The sequence below is a fragment of the Scyliorhinus canicula genome, chromosome 1 (assembly GCF_902713615.1).
Source record: "Scyliorhinus canicula chromosome 1, sScyCan1.1, whole genome shotgun sequence".
Taxonomy (NCBI): Eukaryota; Metazoa; Chordata; class Chondrichthyes; order Carcharhiniformes; family Scyliorhinidae; genus Scyliorhinus; species Scyliorhinus canicula.
In genome coordinates, this window is record NC_052146.1 from 256,239,231 (window position 1) to 256,252,225 (window position 12,995).

At 41.9% G+C, this 12,995-nt stretch overlaps 1 protein-coding gene across 2 annotated transcripts in view; it reads right to left on the reverse strand.

The window, feature by feature from the left end:
• Positions 1-2,827: 2,827 nt before the first annotated feature.
• LOC119973540 (G patch domain-containing protein 2-like) overlaps positions 2,828-12,995 on the reverse strand; it is a 321,685-nt gene continuing 311,517 nt past the window's right edge. For both annotated transcript variants that reach the window (XM_038811829.1, XM_038811837.1), the window contains exon 8: positions 2,828-6,085. In XM_038811829.1, the coding sequence (XP_038667757.1) occupies positions 5,916-6,085 (170 nt within the window). In that variant the 3' untranslated portion in view covers positions 2,828-5,915. The remainder of the gene's footprint in view (positions 6,086-12,995) is intronic.

The following is a 12,995-nucleotide window of genomic DNA, read 5'->3' on the forward strand; positions in this document are numbered from 1 at the left end:
GACAGAGAAAACATCGGCCTTTGATGGGAGAACACTTTAAAGAACTCCAAAACCGTGATACAACAGAGAGGACGTGTTTGAGGGAATCTCCCAACTCCCCATCAAAGATGATCTTGGACCCTCACCAACCGTGGATAAAGTCAAAACCATCATTAAACACATGAAGAATGGAAAATCTGCAGGAGTGGACTGGATCCCAGCGGAGATTTTCAAAATTGGAGGGCATCATCCGTTATCACCATTAGCAATCCCTGAGACGAAATTTCTGCCAACTTCAGGGATACCATCATTGCCACCATCTTCAAGAAAGGAGACAAGAGGACTGTGGGTACTGCCAAGGAATCTCCCTACTCGTCATCACCGAGAAGATCATCACCCGAATCCTCGCTAGCCACTTTCTCCCAGTATCAGAAGAAATCCTTGTGGAAAACCATGGAACAGTGGACATGATTGTCACTGCTCGGCAACTTCAAGAGAAATGCCAGGAGTAACATCAACCATTCTAAATGGTCTTCATCAATCTGACCAAAGCTTTTGACTCAGCCAATAGGGAAATACCACAGAAGACTCTGTCAAAGGCCGCCTGTCCAGAGAAATTTATCAACATCCTCCGACTCCCCTACAACAAGATATTGGCAAAGTCCTCACCGACGGAAAGGCAGAAACCTTCGAGGTCAAGGCTGGAGTCAAGCAGGGATGTGTTATTGCCCCACACTCTTTTCTCTATCTTCATCACCACCATCCTTCACCTTGTCAAGAGCAAGCTTCCTAGTGGAGTGGACATAGCATACAGGTGGACCGAAAAGTTTTTACCCTCAACAGGTTGAAATCCAAGATGAAAACGACACTGACATTGTATGTGAATGACATCGCTATCTCCACTCTCAGGAAAGAATCTCCAAGCCATGCTTGACACCTTCGAGGGAGCATACCATAGAATGGGTCTCAGCCTCAAGAAGACCTAAGTCCTTTACCAACTCCAGGCCAAGATCCAGTCTCTCCCTCCATCAAGATCAACGGCGAAGCCCCATCAACGTGGAACATTTCCTGTACCTGGGGGGCCCACCTTTTCTCGAAGGCTGACATTGATGTGGAGATCAAACATCGTGCAAAATCCACACGAGCTTCCTTCGGACATGCAATAACGAGAGTCTTTGACTACATCTGTGCTGACACCAAAATCCTCGTGTTCAAAGTGGTTGTCCTCCTCACCCACGCTATCGGAGACAGATTCTCTGCATCAGCTGGGAGGACAGGTGTACTAACATCAGTGTCCTTAAAGGAGCCTAGAGCACCAGCATCGAGGTCATGATCATCCAAGACCAACTCCTCTGGGCTACCTATGTGCTTAGGATGTCAGGGTCCCGACTGCCAAAGCAAGTCTTCTTTTCCCAAGGAAAGCTCCCGGAAACAGGAGGACAAAGAAAGCGCTTCAAAGACACCCTGAAGACTTTCCTCAAGAAATGCAACATAGATGTCAATGCCAGGAAGATCTTTGCTCCAAAGCGACCTACTTGGAGGAACCTCCTAATTAAAGGGACATATACTTTGAGGACCCCCGACGGCAATAGGAGGCCCGGAAAAGAAGCCCGAGAAAGGAATACCAACAATCTAGATTCCAAGGACCGATCCCACCTCCCTGAAACAATTTCCACGTGTGTGGTCAAAGATAATAATAATCTTTATTAGTGTCACAAGTAAGCTTACATTAACACTGCAATGAAGTTACTATGAAAAGCTCTAGGATCAGACGCATCAGCCTTGCAAGATCCCACAGAACCCATGACCAGCAACATGGAGTTTCTTAGGTGGATAATCATACACGTTTGCGAGTGATCACTGAAGAAGATTATGGAGGTGGGCAGGAAGAATCATAGAAAAATACAGTGCAGAAAAGGCCCTTCGCCTATCAAGTCTGCACCGCAGAATGAAAGGCACCTGATCTGCCAATCCTAATCCCATTTGCCAGCAATTGGCCCATAACCTCAAATGTTGAGATGTGCCAAGTGCTCATTTAGGTACTTTTTAAAGGATGTGAAGCAACTGGCCTCTACCACCCTCCCAGGCTGCGCATTCCAGACCACCGCCCTCTGGGTAAAAATGTCTTTCCTCAAACCCTCCTGTACCTCCCGCTCCTCATCTTGAACTCGTATCCCTTCGTAACCGGCCCTTCAACTAAGGGGAACAGCTGTTCCCTATCTGCCCTATTCATGCCCCTCATAATCTTGTACACAAAGGTGGCGCTGGGCACCAGTCCTATTTTACGTCCCCCCATGCAGGAAACAAGCCCGCCGGGGGAATGTCAAATTCAGCCCAATTTAATTTTAAGATTCTTCATAGCCCTGCAAATTGACGTAATTAATGGAAATTTGCTCTCATGATTAATTTGATCCAGGGGACTGTTTGGTGTATAGGGATAGCTTCCAGTGTGATTACATTAGAAGTAGAACAAAAGATAACAGACAGCATTTTCCGCTCCCCTGCAGCATGTTATGCTACGGTAGAGGCGGCCTGCCATTAGCTGGTGACGGGATCTTCCAGTCCCACCACTGTCAACGGGGTTTCCCGTTGTTCACATCCTTCGCTGCCAGGGAACCCACGGTGGGAAGGTTGCTGTCAGCAGGACCGGAAGATTCCGCTTGCGAGAACAGCCAGAAATTCCCACCCAAAGGAAAGTCGATTCACACGAGATGTAAATTGCATTTGACTCTCTCCACATTTTGCTCCGGTTTAGCCAATTGCCCAAAGAAACCCCTCGCACAACCTATTGGAAACAATGAATACAAATAATGTGAATACTAATTTAAAAATGGGAATAACACACAAATGGGAGGTGGGATATTCATTTATTTACCTGTTGCAAAATGCCAGAAAAGGTTTATTTCATCTCAAAGATTATTTGTACACTTTTAAACTATTGGGTAAATAGTTCAGTCGAAGAACAGTTGCATTCTCTCATTGCTCGTGCAGAGAAATAATACTGATTCTTAACAGTGTTAAGTGAACATGGTATTGCTATAAAGTAGAAATTTGAGGATTTAGATATCGTGATTAATTTGATCACATGAGACATTTCACCGGATGCACACTAAAACTAAAGAAAAGAAAAAAATACATAAAGTATAAAGATTAATCATCTTGCATCCCATCTGATTTTAAATTGTAATTGGACCCTGGAACACATGCACAATGTGAAGGATTTCCCATTATTAGAAAGAAAATACCTGGAACTGCCTGATTCTGACTGTTAAAAGCCACTATTGAATTGCCAGACTAAACAATAAACTCCAAACTGCATGATTACAAGCTTTCTCTTCAATATGATGTTGCTAACAAAATGGGACTTGCTTCTGAGTTTGGATATCAGATAAGCTGGAAATTTGACCAGTTGCTTTCTCATTCATAACATGCTTTAGCGCTTAAATAAAAAGAAAAATAGTTAAACAACAGATAACTATACTGTTATGAACAAATTACCCCAATCGTCCTTCCACATTATAGTTATTAGCAGAGTGCTGTTTGCATATATTGGTTTTAAGCTGTTTTTGTCAATTCAGACCTACTGTACACCATGTCACAATGTTATGTCATTCCTGTGCATTAGAATTGCTTGTGATTTACTCCATTACTTCTCATAGAATGCAAAATGACTACCTCTGAAGTAATAACAATATGCTTATAATTGGGCTCATTTATAATAGAGGGCAGGTTATCTTTTATCATTCATATTGCATGTTCAGCCAGATGACCCAGTAGCTCTGTTTTTTTTTTAAGATATGCCATGAAGCAGAGTTGTCCAATTAAGGTATTTGACACAGATGGGCCTGCTCTGTTCTTACGTCAGCAATCTGTGGAATGTAAGGTAATAAAAGTCATCTTTCAGGCCATAACTGTGTATTCTAAGGGAGGAAACATTGGCATTTCACTTCCTGGTCCATATAGGATTTCAATATACTTGGACTAATAAAAGTATCAAACCACCAACAGAATAGTGCAATTTAGATACAAGTTGGCAGAATTTAAAAAAAAAGGCAACACTTCCAAATGAACTAAACTAGCCCAGGGATAAAATAGAAAAATGACTGAAAGTTGAAACAAAATCCTCAGTCCTTTCCAGAGTAGCTCTTTCAACTGAGCTTAAACTAACATTTACTTGACAAATTAAGAAAATTAATTTCCACTTAAATTAACTACTGTATTAAGAAAATCTCAATCCCCTTGTAAATTTCTATTTATACTTATGAGCTCAGAAATACCTGCAATTAACTGTATATTTTCTAAAACTGCTTTCTGCTCAGAATGTATATTGATCTTACCTTTGTAATCCTTTTACCATTACACAACATTTTATATAGCTGCTGTTGACTTGACTCGCAACAAAAATTACATAAATTACAGCATGTTTTTCTGGCTGTTAAAATGTATATCATAGACTGACTGCACAATATGCATTTTGGGGTGACATCTGGAGTACCTTTTAGGCAAATATGCGGGCACCTTAGCTGTTATACTTAGATATGTGTTGGTACTATGGCCTCCGCAATACAACAAAAATGACAAGATAGTACTACAAAGTCCATGAAAGAAATATTACTCTGGATCAGACATTTACAACTCTGTTTTATGTTTAATAAAACAGAATTTGTTTTTTTAATTTAATGTCATTTGGGATATTAAATGAGGTAATTTCTCACAAACTGCAGTAGAAATTAATGGATAGATTAGCTAAATCAAGTGATCTGATTAGTGAGAGAGCAGCCAATAAATTGTCTATATTTCTAAAATGCATGGAATTGGTTAGAAACTGTACTATGTAAGGGTTTTAAAAAGGCTGTTACCTTGATGTAATCTGAGAAGAAATCTAAAAGCAATTCTATTTACTAGAATTTAGTACATTAAACTGATTAAAGCGCAAGATACGGTCAAGTTCAGTAATCAGCTGCCTGGCTGCTTTCTTTATACAGACTAAAATGAGTGCTCACGATAATCACAACAATGATCACTGTCCAATATGGCAGAGCAACTAGGACCTCACCAAAGTAGGTCACTGTAATACATGGTTTCTTTTTGATATGTAGAAGTTGCAGCAATTCAGAATGCTCAATAAAAAAAAGGAAATCTAGATATCAACGGTGATGTGGAGATGCTGGTGTTAGATATCAACTGGAATTGGAGTACAGTAAATGTTGTGCAGCATATAGCTTCCTCAGCACTTCAGGATCTATTCAAGGACATTTTGTTTATCATGCTAATAAATCCCTTTCATTCCCAGACAATGTACATAATCTTGTTAATCATTAGAGAAATTAAGAAAATAAAGACATTAAAGAAATGCAATGTTGAATTTAAAATACATTTACTTCAACAAACAAAAGAAAAAGAAGGCTTCCAGATATTAAGAAACCACTGAAGCTACTTGAACTGCTTGGGCAGTTTGCATAGGGTCCGGGTTCCTGATCATTTTTCAAAACATCCATTTCAGTATCTTTTCAATAGACCAGTGGTAATAAAATGACAAACTTGCAAATCATTCAGATATATTCATGTTATGGGGACCGAAAGAGTCATACCACTGCCATATTTCACAATAAATTCATATCTGCAGCCTCTGCCAACTTGCAGACACCACACTTTGGATGGAATGGAATTATTGCCTGCAAAGACCTTTGGTCTTGTGTATCAGTGTACAGCAATTAAATTCATTTCCTAATATCTAGAAACCTCCATAACAATTAACACAGTAAATCAACATTGACACCTACTCAGAAATAAGCATGTGTGCTGAATTCAAAAATACAATTAAGGATCATTTAATACAGATGCTTTTTTGTGGCCACATATACCAATAACTTCCCACTCTTCTGAGCAAGGAGTGGAGTTGTTTCGTTGTTTTCATTGTGCCAAGTATTTGTCTGTCAGCAAAAGCCAAGTCCAACCCCTTTTGGTCGCCGTATAGCTCGAATGGGTTCAGAAATTCCTTTGCCTTCTGGTCCGAGGCCGGTGCCAGGAAGCCAGCCCATGCTTTGCAGCATCCGACTGCCAATGTTGGTTTCCGGGATAGGCTGGGCATTTCCACCAACAAACACTAGGATTAAGACATACAGAGATTTAATCAGCATAGTCATATGGAAAATGGCAGGATAATCTGAATTAGAGTCTAAAACCTCTAATTCTTTTAATTTATTTGATGAGTTGCAAGAACAGTCTAATCTTATCACATGATGACCTCGTGAACCCAGGTTCACAAAATGACGGTAAGGTTTCCCAATGTTTAAAAATTTGCTTGGCGCTGATAATACACTGCATTGCCTGGCAGAGGGCAAACAAGTGCAGTATCAATCTTCACTCTGCTGTCTTCCGAATCTCAACTGCGCTCTTCTCACAAAGGGAAGGAAGGAAAACTTGAAGGATTGCCAATCTTTCAAAATGTAAAGAAGCTTGAAGAGCGACATTGAAACGGAGAAAGAGCAGAAATACTTGGATTTCTATAGCTCCGATCACCACCTCAGGATGATACAAAGCATGTAAAGGCCAGAATTCTCCAGCCATTTGCTGGCAGTGGGATTCTTTGGTCTACCTGCCGCAGGTTCCCGGTGGCATGGAATGGCTTCAATAGGAATTTCTATTAACAGTGGCGGGACCAGACAATCCCGCCGCCAGAGAACGACATGGCGCCTCCCGCCACCGGGAGACAAGCGGCTGGCGGATCAGAGAAACCCGCCCGAAGCTCTTTTAAATTACAGCCACTGTTGTCATGTGGGGAACTTACAATAAAATTTTGGGGTGAAAGATGTATTTTATTTTCACCAGGGAGCAAAGAGAGCTCCATAGGTTTGTCGATAATAAAGGGAACATGGATTAGGTGTAATTAACATTTGGCATTTCACAGACATTTTCCTTTATCAAAATTTGATATACAAAATAGTAAAGAAATTTGAAGTGACTGTGGTCAGGGTTTTTTGGTCCAGTCCGTGGCGGGCAGGTTGGAAACCGTGACGAACCAGTCATAAGTCCATTGACTTCTGGCAGGAATTTCCAGTCCCGTAGTGGGTGCAATCAAAAGCCATGATCTGAATGCAGCCCCACCATATTCCCAGGCAGTACACTTCAGAACCAAACACCGTGTTGCACAATAAAGTCTCTCTTGATATCCCCGATCAAAACACTCAGGAATTACCATTAACTATAAACTGAACGGGACTAGACATTTAAATGTTGCGGCTACAAGTGCAGGTCAGATGCGAGTCCTGCAGTGGGTAACTCACCTCCTGACTCCCCAAAGCCAGTCCACCATGTACAAGGCACAAGCCAGGAGTGTGATGGAATACTCTCCACTTGCCTAGATGAGTGCAGATCCAACAACACTCAAGAAGCCAACACCGGGCGGCAGGATGGTTTGCACTGCTGCCTACGGTGTTGAGGACCCGGGTTGAATCCCGGGTTACTATCCGTGTGGAATTTGCACATTCTCCCTGAGTCTGCATGGGTTTCGCCCCCACAACCCAAAGATGTGCAGGTTTGGTGGATTGGCCACACTAAATTGCCCCTTAATTGGAAAAAAATAATTGGGTACTCTTAAAGAAGCTCAACGCCATTCATCCCTCTTGATTGACACCACATCCACAAAATGTCATCCCCCAACGACTGATGCACAGTGGTAGCAGTGAATACCATCGACAAGATGCACAGCAGGAATTCACCAAATCTCCTTCGACAGCACCTTCCAGACTCATGACCCCTACCATCTAGAAGAACAATGTCAGCGGACACATGGGACACCACCACCTGCAAGTTCTCCTCCAAGCCACTCACTATCTTGACTTGGAAATAGTTTACTGTTCCTTCACTGTCACTGGGTCAGAAATCCTGGAACTACCTCCCCAACAACACAGTGTGTGTACCTATCAACGGCTCATGAAGGCAGCTCACCACCACCTTTTCAAGGGCAGTTAGGGGTGGTCAATAAATGCTGGCCTAGCCAGCGAAGGCAATCTCCCATGAACAAGTTTTTAAAATGCGATTGTCAAATCAGTGTCCACTGACCTTCTACCCCTCCTCTAAGGAAAACAGTTCCTCGCTATCCACTCCACCCAGATTTCTCATGATTTTGAACAGCTTGAACACATACTCAGCCAAAAGAACCAGGGATTATTCAAGTCTGCATGGTTTAGGATCATCAAGGGAGCCGCCCATGTACTTAGATTAGAAAAACAGAAAAAATAGGAGCGGGGGAAGCCATTCGGTTCTTCAGGCCCACTTTGCCATTCATTATGATCATGGCTGATCATCCAACTCAATAGCCGAATCCCACTTTCTGATACAGAAAATGCATCAGATGTAAACCACATCCCCTAGCGCAATTGTTTCCGAACTTTATAATTCGTCCCTCTTCTGCCGAACCTTCTTTACTCACATTCAGGATCAGTTAAGTCCAACAGAAAGGCACAGTGATGCACAAAACTGCTTTGAAGTCTTTCATTTTGGAAATTGTAGTTTCAGCACAGTCTACCAACTGATGCCTCATCAATGTAACTCATAGTTTGGAGTGTGATGCAAGTATCTGTGATTATAAGGCTTTGAAGCAGGTAACACAGCATGTACTTTTCTAGGTATAGCCTAACCATGCTGTTCTAAAATTAATTTCTAGGCAGTACTGGTTGTAAACCTTCAAATAGCAAATAGCCTTCATGCATAATACCGCAGCACACAATATAATAAAATGTGATATTGAAGCAAAATATTAACAGCAAAAGGTGATTTGAAAAATCATTTTTTTCAAATAATCAAATCAAAAGCAGTTATGCAATATTTCAATTACTTTTTTTCAATTAATTGAATGGCTGCATATTTGCTCAAAATTATATCAGGCCTATGTATATAACCAGTCTGTTTAAAAATACACCAAAACAAAACCATTTAGCTATGTTTTCCAGACAAGCACAGTTCATTCTTTTCTCCATCAGACTATAAACTGAATGTCAGATCATAGGTCTGCAGCTGCCAGAAGCTAGACATCTGCTTAATCACCCTCTGATGTTATAACAGCTTAATGCACGGATGAAACACAGTTATTACACAATATCCTATCAGACGGAAAATTATTCTAATGGTTTTGTTTTTATCTCTGTCACAGTTACTACTATGAAAACCTGTTTCAGGTAAAGCAATATAGCTATACCTGTCCTTCTATTGCCAAACAGGCCGAGACCATTTCTGACTGTTTTATAAAGATCCATGAATGGATGATGAGAATGTGTTCTGTCAAGCTTTTACTTTGAATAAATATAAACTAGTCTTTAACCAAATTTCACCTTTTGAGACGACTAGATGTATTAAAGTGTAGGTAAATGTTTAGATATCAAATATAAATGACGGGCTATATTGATTTTCACAGAGCATTTAACCATGGATTTTCTTACAAGGCAGAAGAATAAATGTCCAGGCAATCCATCTGAAAGTAGAATACTGGTCATTCAACAAGCGGGCAAGTTTCTAGGCAGTAGGGGAAAATAAATGTCTGCACAACAGGCATGCCAGATCCCTCATGTTCAGTTGTTGCAAAGCAAATGATATCAGGTTCATTTTGAGAGTGACAGCTTTCTAAAGTGGATGTATATTGAAATAGTACCACTTATGCTCTTCACACATATGCAAATTATATACTTAATGTAAAATTAGTTGAATGATTTTCAATACAATGGTTTAGGCATCAATGTTAAATCATAATTTTAATAATATTAGATCTGTTTGCAGATGGACCTGATAAAGTATTTTTTCCCCCTTCTTCCTTTGTTTTTTTGCCTCAAGACGTAATTAAATATTCTTAAAATAGAACGACATTCACCGCTGCACAACAATAGAATTGTTTATACCTACAGGTTTATGAAATGTAGATAAATTGTATTTTAATTAAAATGGATAAAGTAGTCATAGATGATGCAATTCATGTACAATTCCCCCAGTCTAAATTGCACATCAGCAGGAAATAACAACTAAATATTCTCGTTTGGAGAAAGGTGGAAAGATTGTTCAGCCGTTATGGAAGGAGATAGATTTGAACTCAGCTGGTCACAGGCTCGTGCCCTGCACAGAGATCCCAAATGACCTACCTACAGTTTTCAGAAGTGCAGTGTGTGCAGACCAGGGCCCAAAGTTCAGTCACTTATAAGATGACATACAATCATCTCTTCCAGCTGGTCATACCTTGCCAGTGGCTGTGAAAGCATTTGTTGCCCTAAATCTTTATGCCACATTTCAGGCATTAGTTGGGGACATGTATATAAGAACAATAAGAACTAGGAGCAGGAGTAGGCCATCTGGCCCCTCGAGCCTGCTCCGCCATTCAATGAGATCATGGTTGATCTTTTGTGGACTCAGCTCCACTTTCCGGCTCGAACACCATAACCCTTAATCCCTTTATTCTTCAAAAAGCTATCTACCTTTACCTTAAAAACATGTAATGAAGGAGCCTCAACTGCTTCACTGGGCAAGGAATTCCATAGATTCACAACCCTTTGGGTGAAGAAGTTCCTCCTAAACTCAGTCCTAAATCTACTTCCCCTTATGTTGAAGCTATGTCCCCTAGTTCTGCTTTCACCCGCCAGTGGAAACAACCTGCCCGCATCTATCCTACCTATTCCCTTCATAATTTTAAATGTTTCTATAAGATCCCCCCTCATCCTTCTAAATTCCAACGAGTACAGTCCCAGTCTACTCAACCTCTCCTCATAATCCAACCCCTTCAGCTCTGGGATTAACCTAGTGAATCTCCTCTGCACACCCTCCAGTGCCAGTACATCCTTTCTCAAGTAAGGAGACCAAAACTGAACACAATACTCCAGGTGTGGCGTCACTAACACCTTATACAATTGCAACATAACCTCCTTAGTCTTACCTCAGTGTATACCTCAGTCAACTGGAGTTCTATGGTTGTACTGAAAAGGTCATGGATGCCCTCTCTGTCAAGGTACAGGAAAAATCAGGTTCCCATAGATGCCTCTAACCAACAGAATCAACTTAGATTTGGTTGCAAATGCTGCCTTCAAAGAGGTATGGTTACTGATAGGAAGACAGAAACAATGATAGGTCATTCAAGTCTATTTTGCCATAAAATTAAGATAGTGGTTGATCAATACCATTTCGCCAACTCTGATCCATATTCCTTGGTAACAAAAACATATCAATCTCAGTCTGGGAAGTTTCAAATGACATTGCATCCTAATCTTTTGGTGGACTGCGTTTGAAATTTCCACTACTCTTTGGGTGGTTCCCTGATTTCACTCCTAATTAGCTGATCTCTAACTTTAAGATAATGTCCCCCACCAGAGGAAATGGTTTCTCTGAAACTGCCCAATCAAATCATTTTACCCGTATAAATATCTTAATCAGTTCATTCCTCAGCTATCTAATTTTAAGGGCATACAAGCCACATAAATAAAACTTTAAAAACTGTTCCAAAATATTTTTCCTGAGGATTAGAGCTCAAACCTAAACTCAGTCCCCCAGATCAGGTCTGACCAAATAAAGCACATTTCCTTTTTGTGATCTTCAAAATTGGTTGGACTAATTGTGACTTCTTAAGCAATTGGCTTGGTTGCCCCACCCTGTGGTCAGCCAAAATCAAAATCTATGCCTTGGATTTCTCTTGTGCACATGTGGGGATGGATTCTCCAATAATGGGGCTATGTCCCCACGCCAGCAGAAAATGCTGGCGTTTCACTCCCCAGTTTCCTGTAAAAAATAAAGTGCGGTTCACTTACCTGCAGGGAGCTAGCAGGGAACCGGGGAGCTTCACGCAGCATTGGCCCCCGCTCTTCCGGTTCCGAATCCACACGTGCGCACGGCGGCGGCCTCCAGCAGCCGTGCCGAGCGCCATGGCGGACTCGGACCGTGGACTATCACGAAGAAACAAGGTCCCCTCAATCAACCCGCACCGCTTCATCCGATCCGCCTGATCGCAGTCCCGGCTGCCCTCAAGGCCCCCTGTGGTGCTGGATGCCCCTGCCCCCCACCAGGGCGGCCGCGGACTGAGACGCAGCCACCCAGTGAGAGTCCCGACCGGCCATACGTGGTTCGGGCCACGCCATTGGGAAATCGGCTGGTCGGGATCGGAATATTGCTGGGAGGGCCTCTGGCAACGGCCCCCCAGCCACGTGGTGTGATTCACGGACGAGCGATTCTCCGGGGCCCAGAGAATCACCGGAGCGGCGCCAGGCGCGATCCAGTTGGGAACGTCAATTCTTCGCCCCCATGCCAAACGTGAATTTGCCGCAGGACTGTGGAGAATCCAGCCCCAGATGTCTTTCACAAAAGAGGCATTGGCAAAGGACTTGTAGCATGTTACTTGTTACATTGGTTTCGGACAAAGCTCGGCACAACATTGAGGGCCGAAGGGCCTGTTCTGCGCTGTACTGTTCTATGTTCTACGTTCTATGGCATAAGAACTTACAAGAGTAGACCATTTGACCGTTGCAGCCTGTCCGCCATTCAATAAGATCAGGGCCGATCTGATTGTGGCCTTAACTCCACTTTCCTGTAGATGAAGGTATTTGGGAGTGGGGTGTGGGGTGACAATTAATATCACAAATCGTGATTTAACAGTAGTGCTGGTTTTGGATCAACATGTAGAAAACAAATCAACTGTACATTAAGGAGCGTGGATCATGCACATATTTGCAAAGCACTACATTTTTTTCTAATATCCGTTTATTTTAGGATTATTTTCTGTCCCACTGCTTTTGCAAGAGAGAATAATTTTAGTATAATTAAGAGAAAAGGGAACATTTTATAATACATTGGCTCGTAACTTTCTGGCTCCCGAGCTTTGGATTTGGGGGTAACCCCAATGATGTGCTGAGGAATCCCACTTGGAAGTTCCCAGGTAAGGGTTTACGCCGAATTTGTCCAGAAGAGTTACATGCCCTGGACAATTGCACTGCACTGGGAGCCTTGCAAAAAATTGATTTAAATTGCTAACTTTGGATGATTGTGCTGGT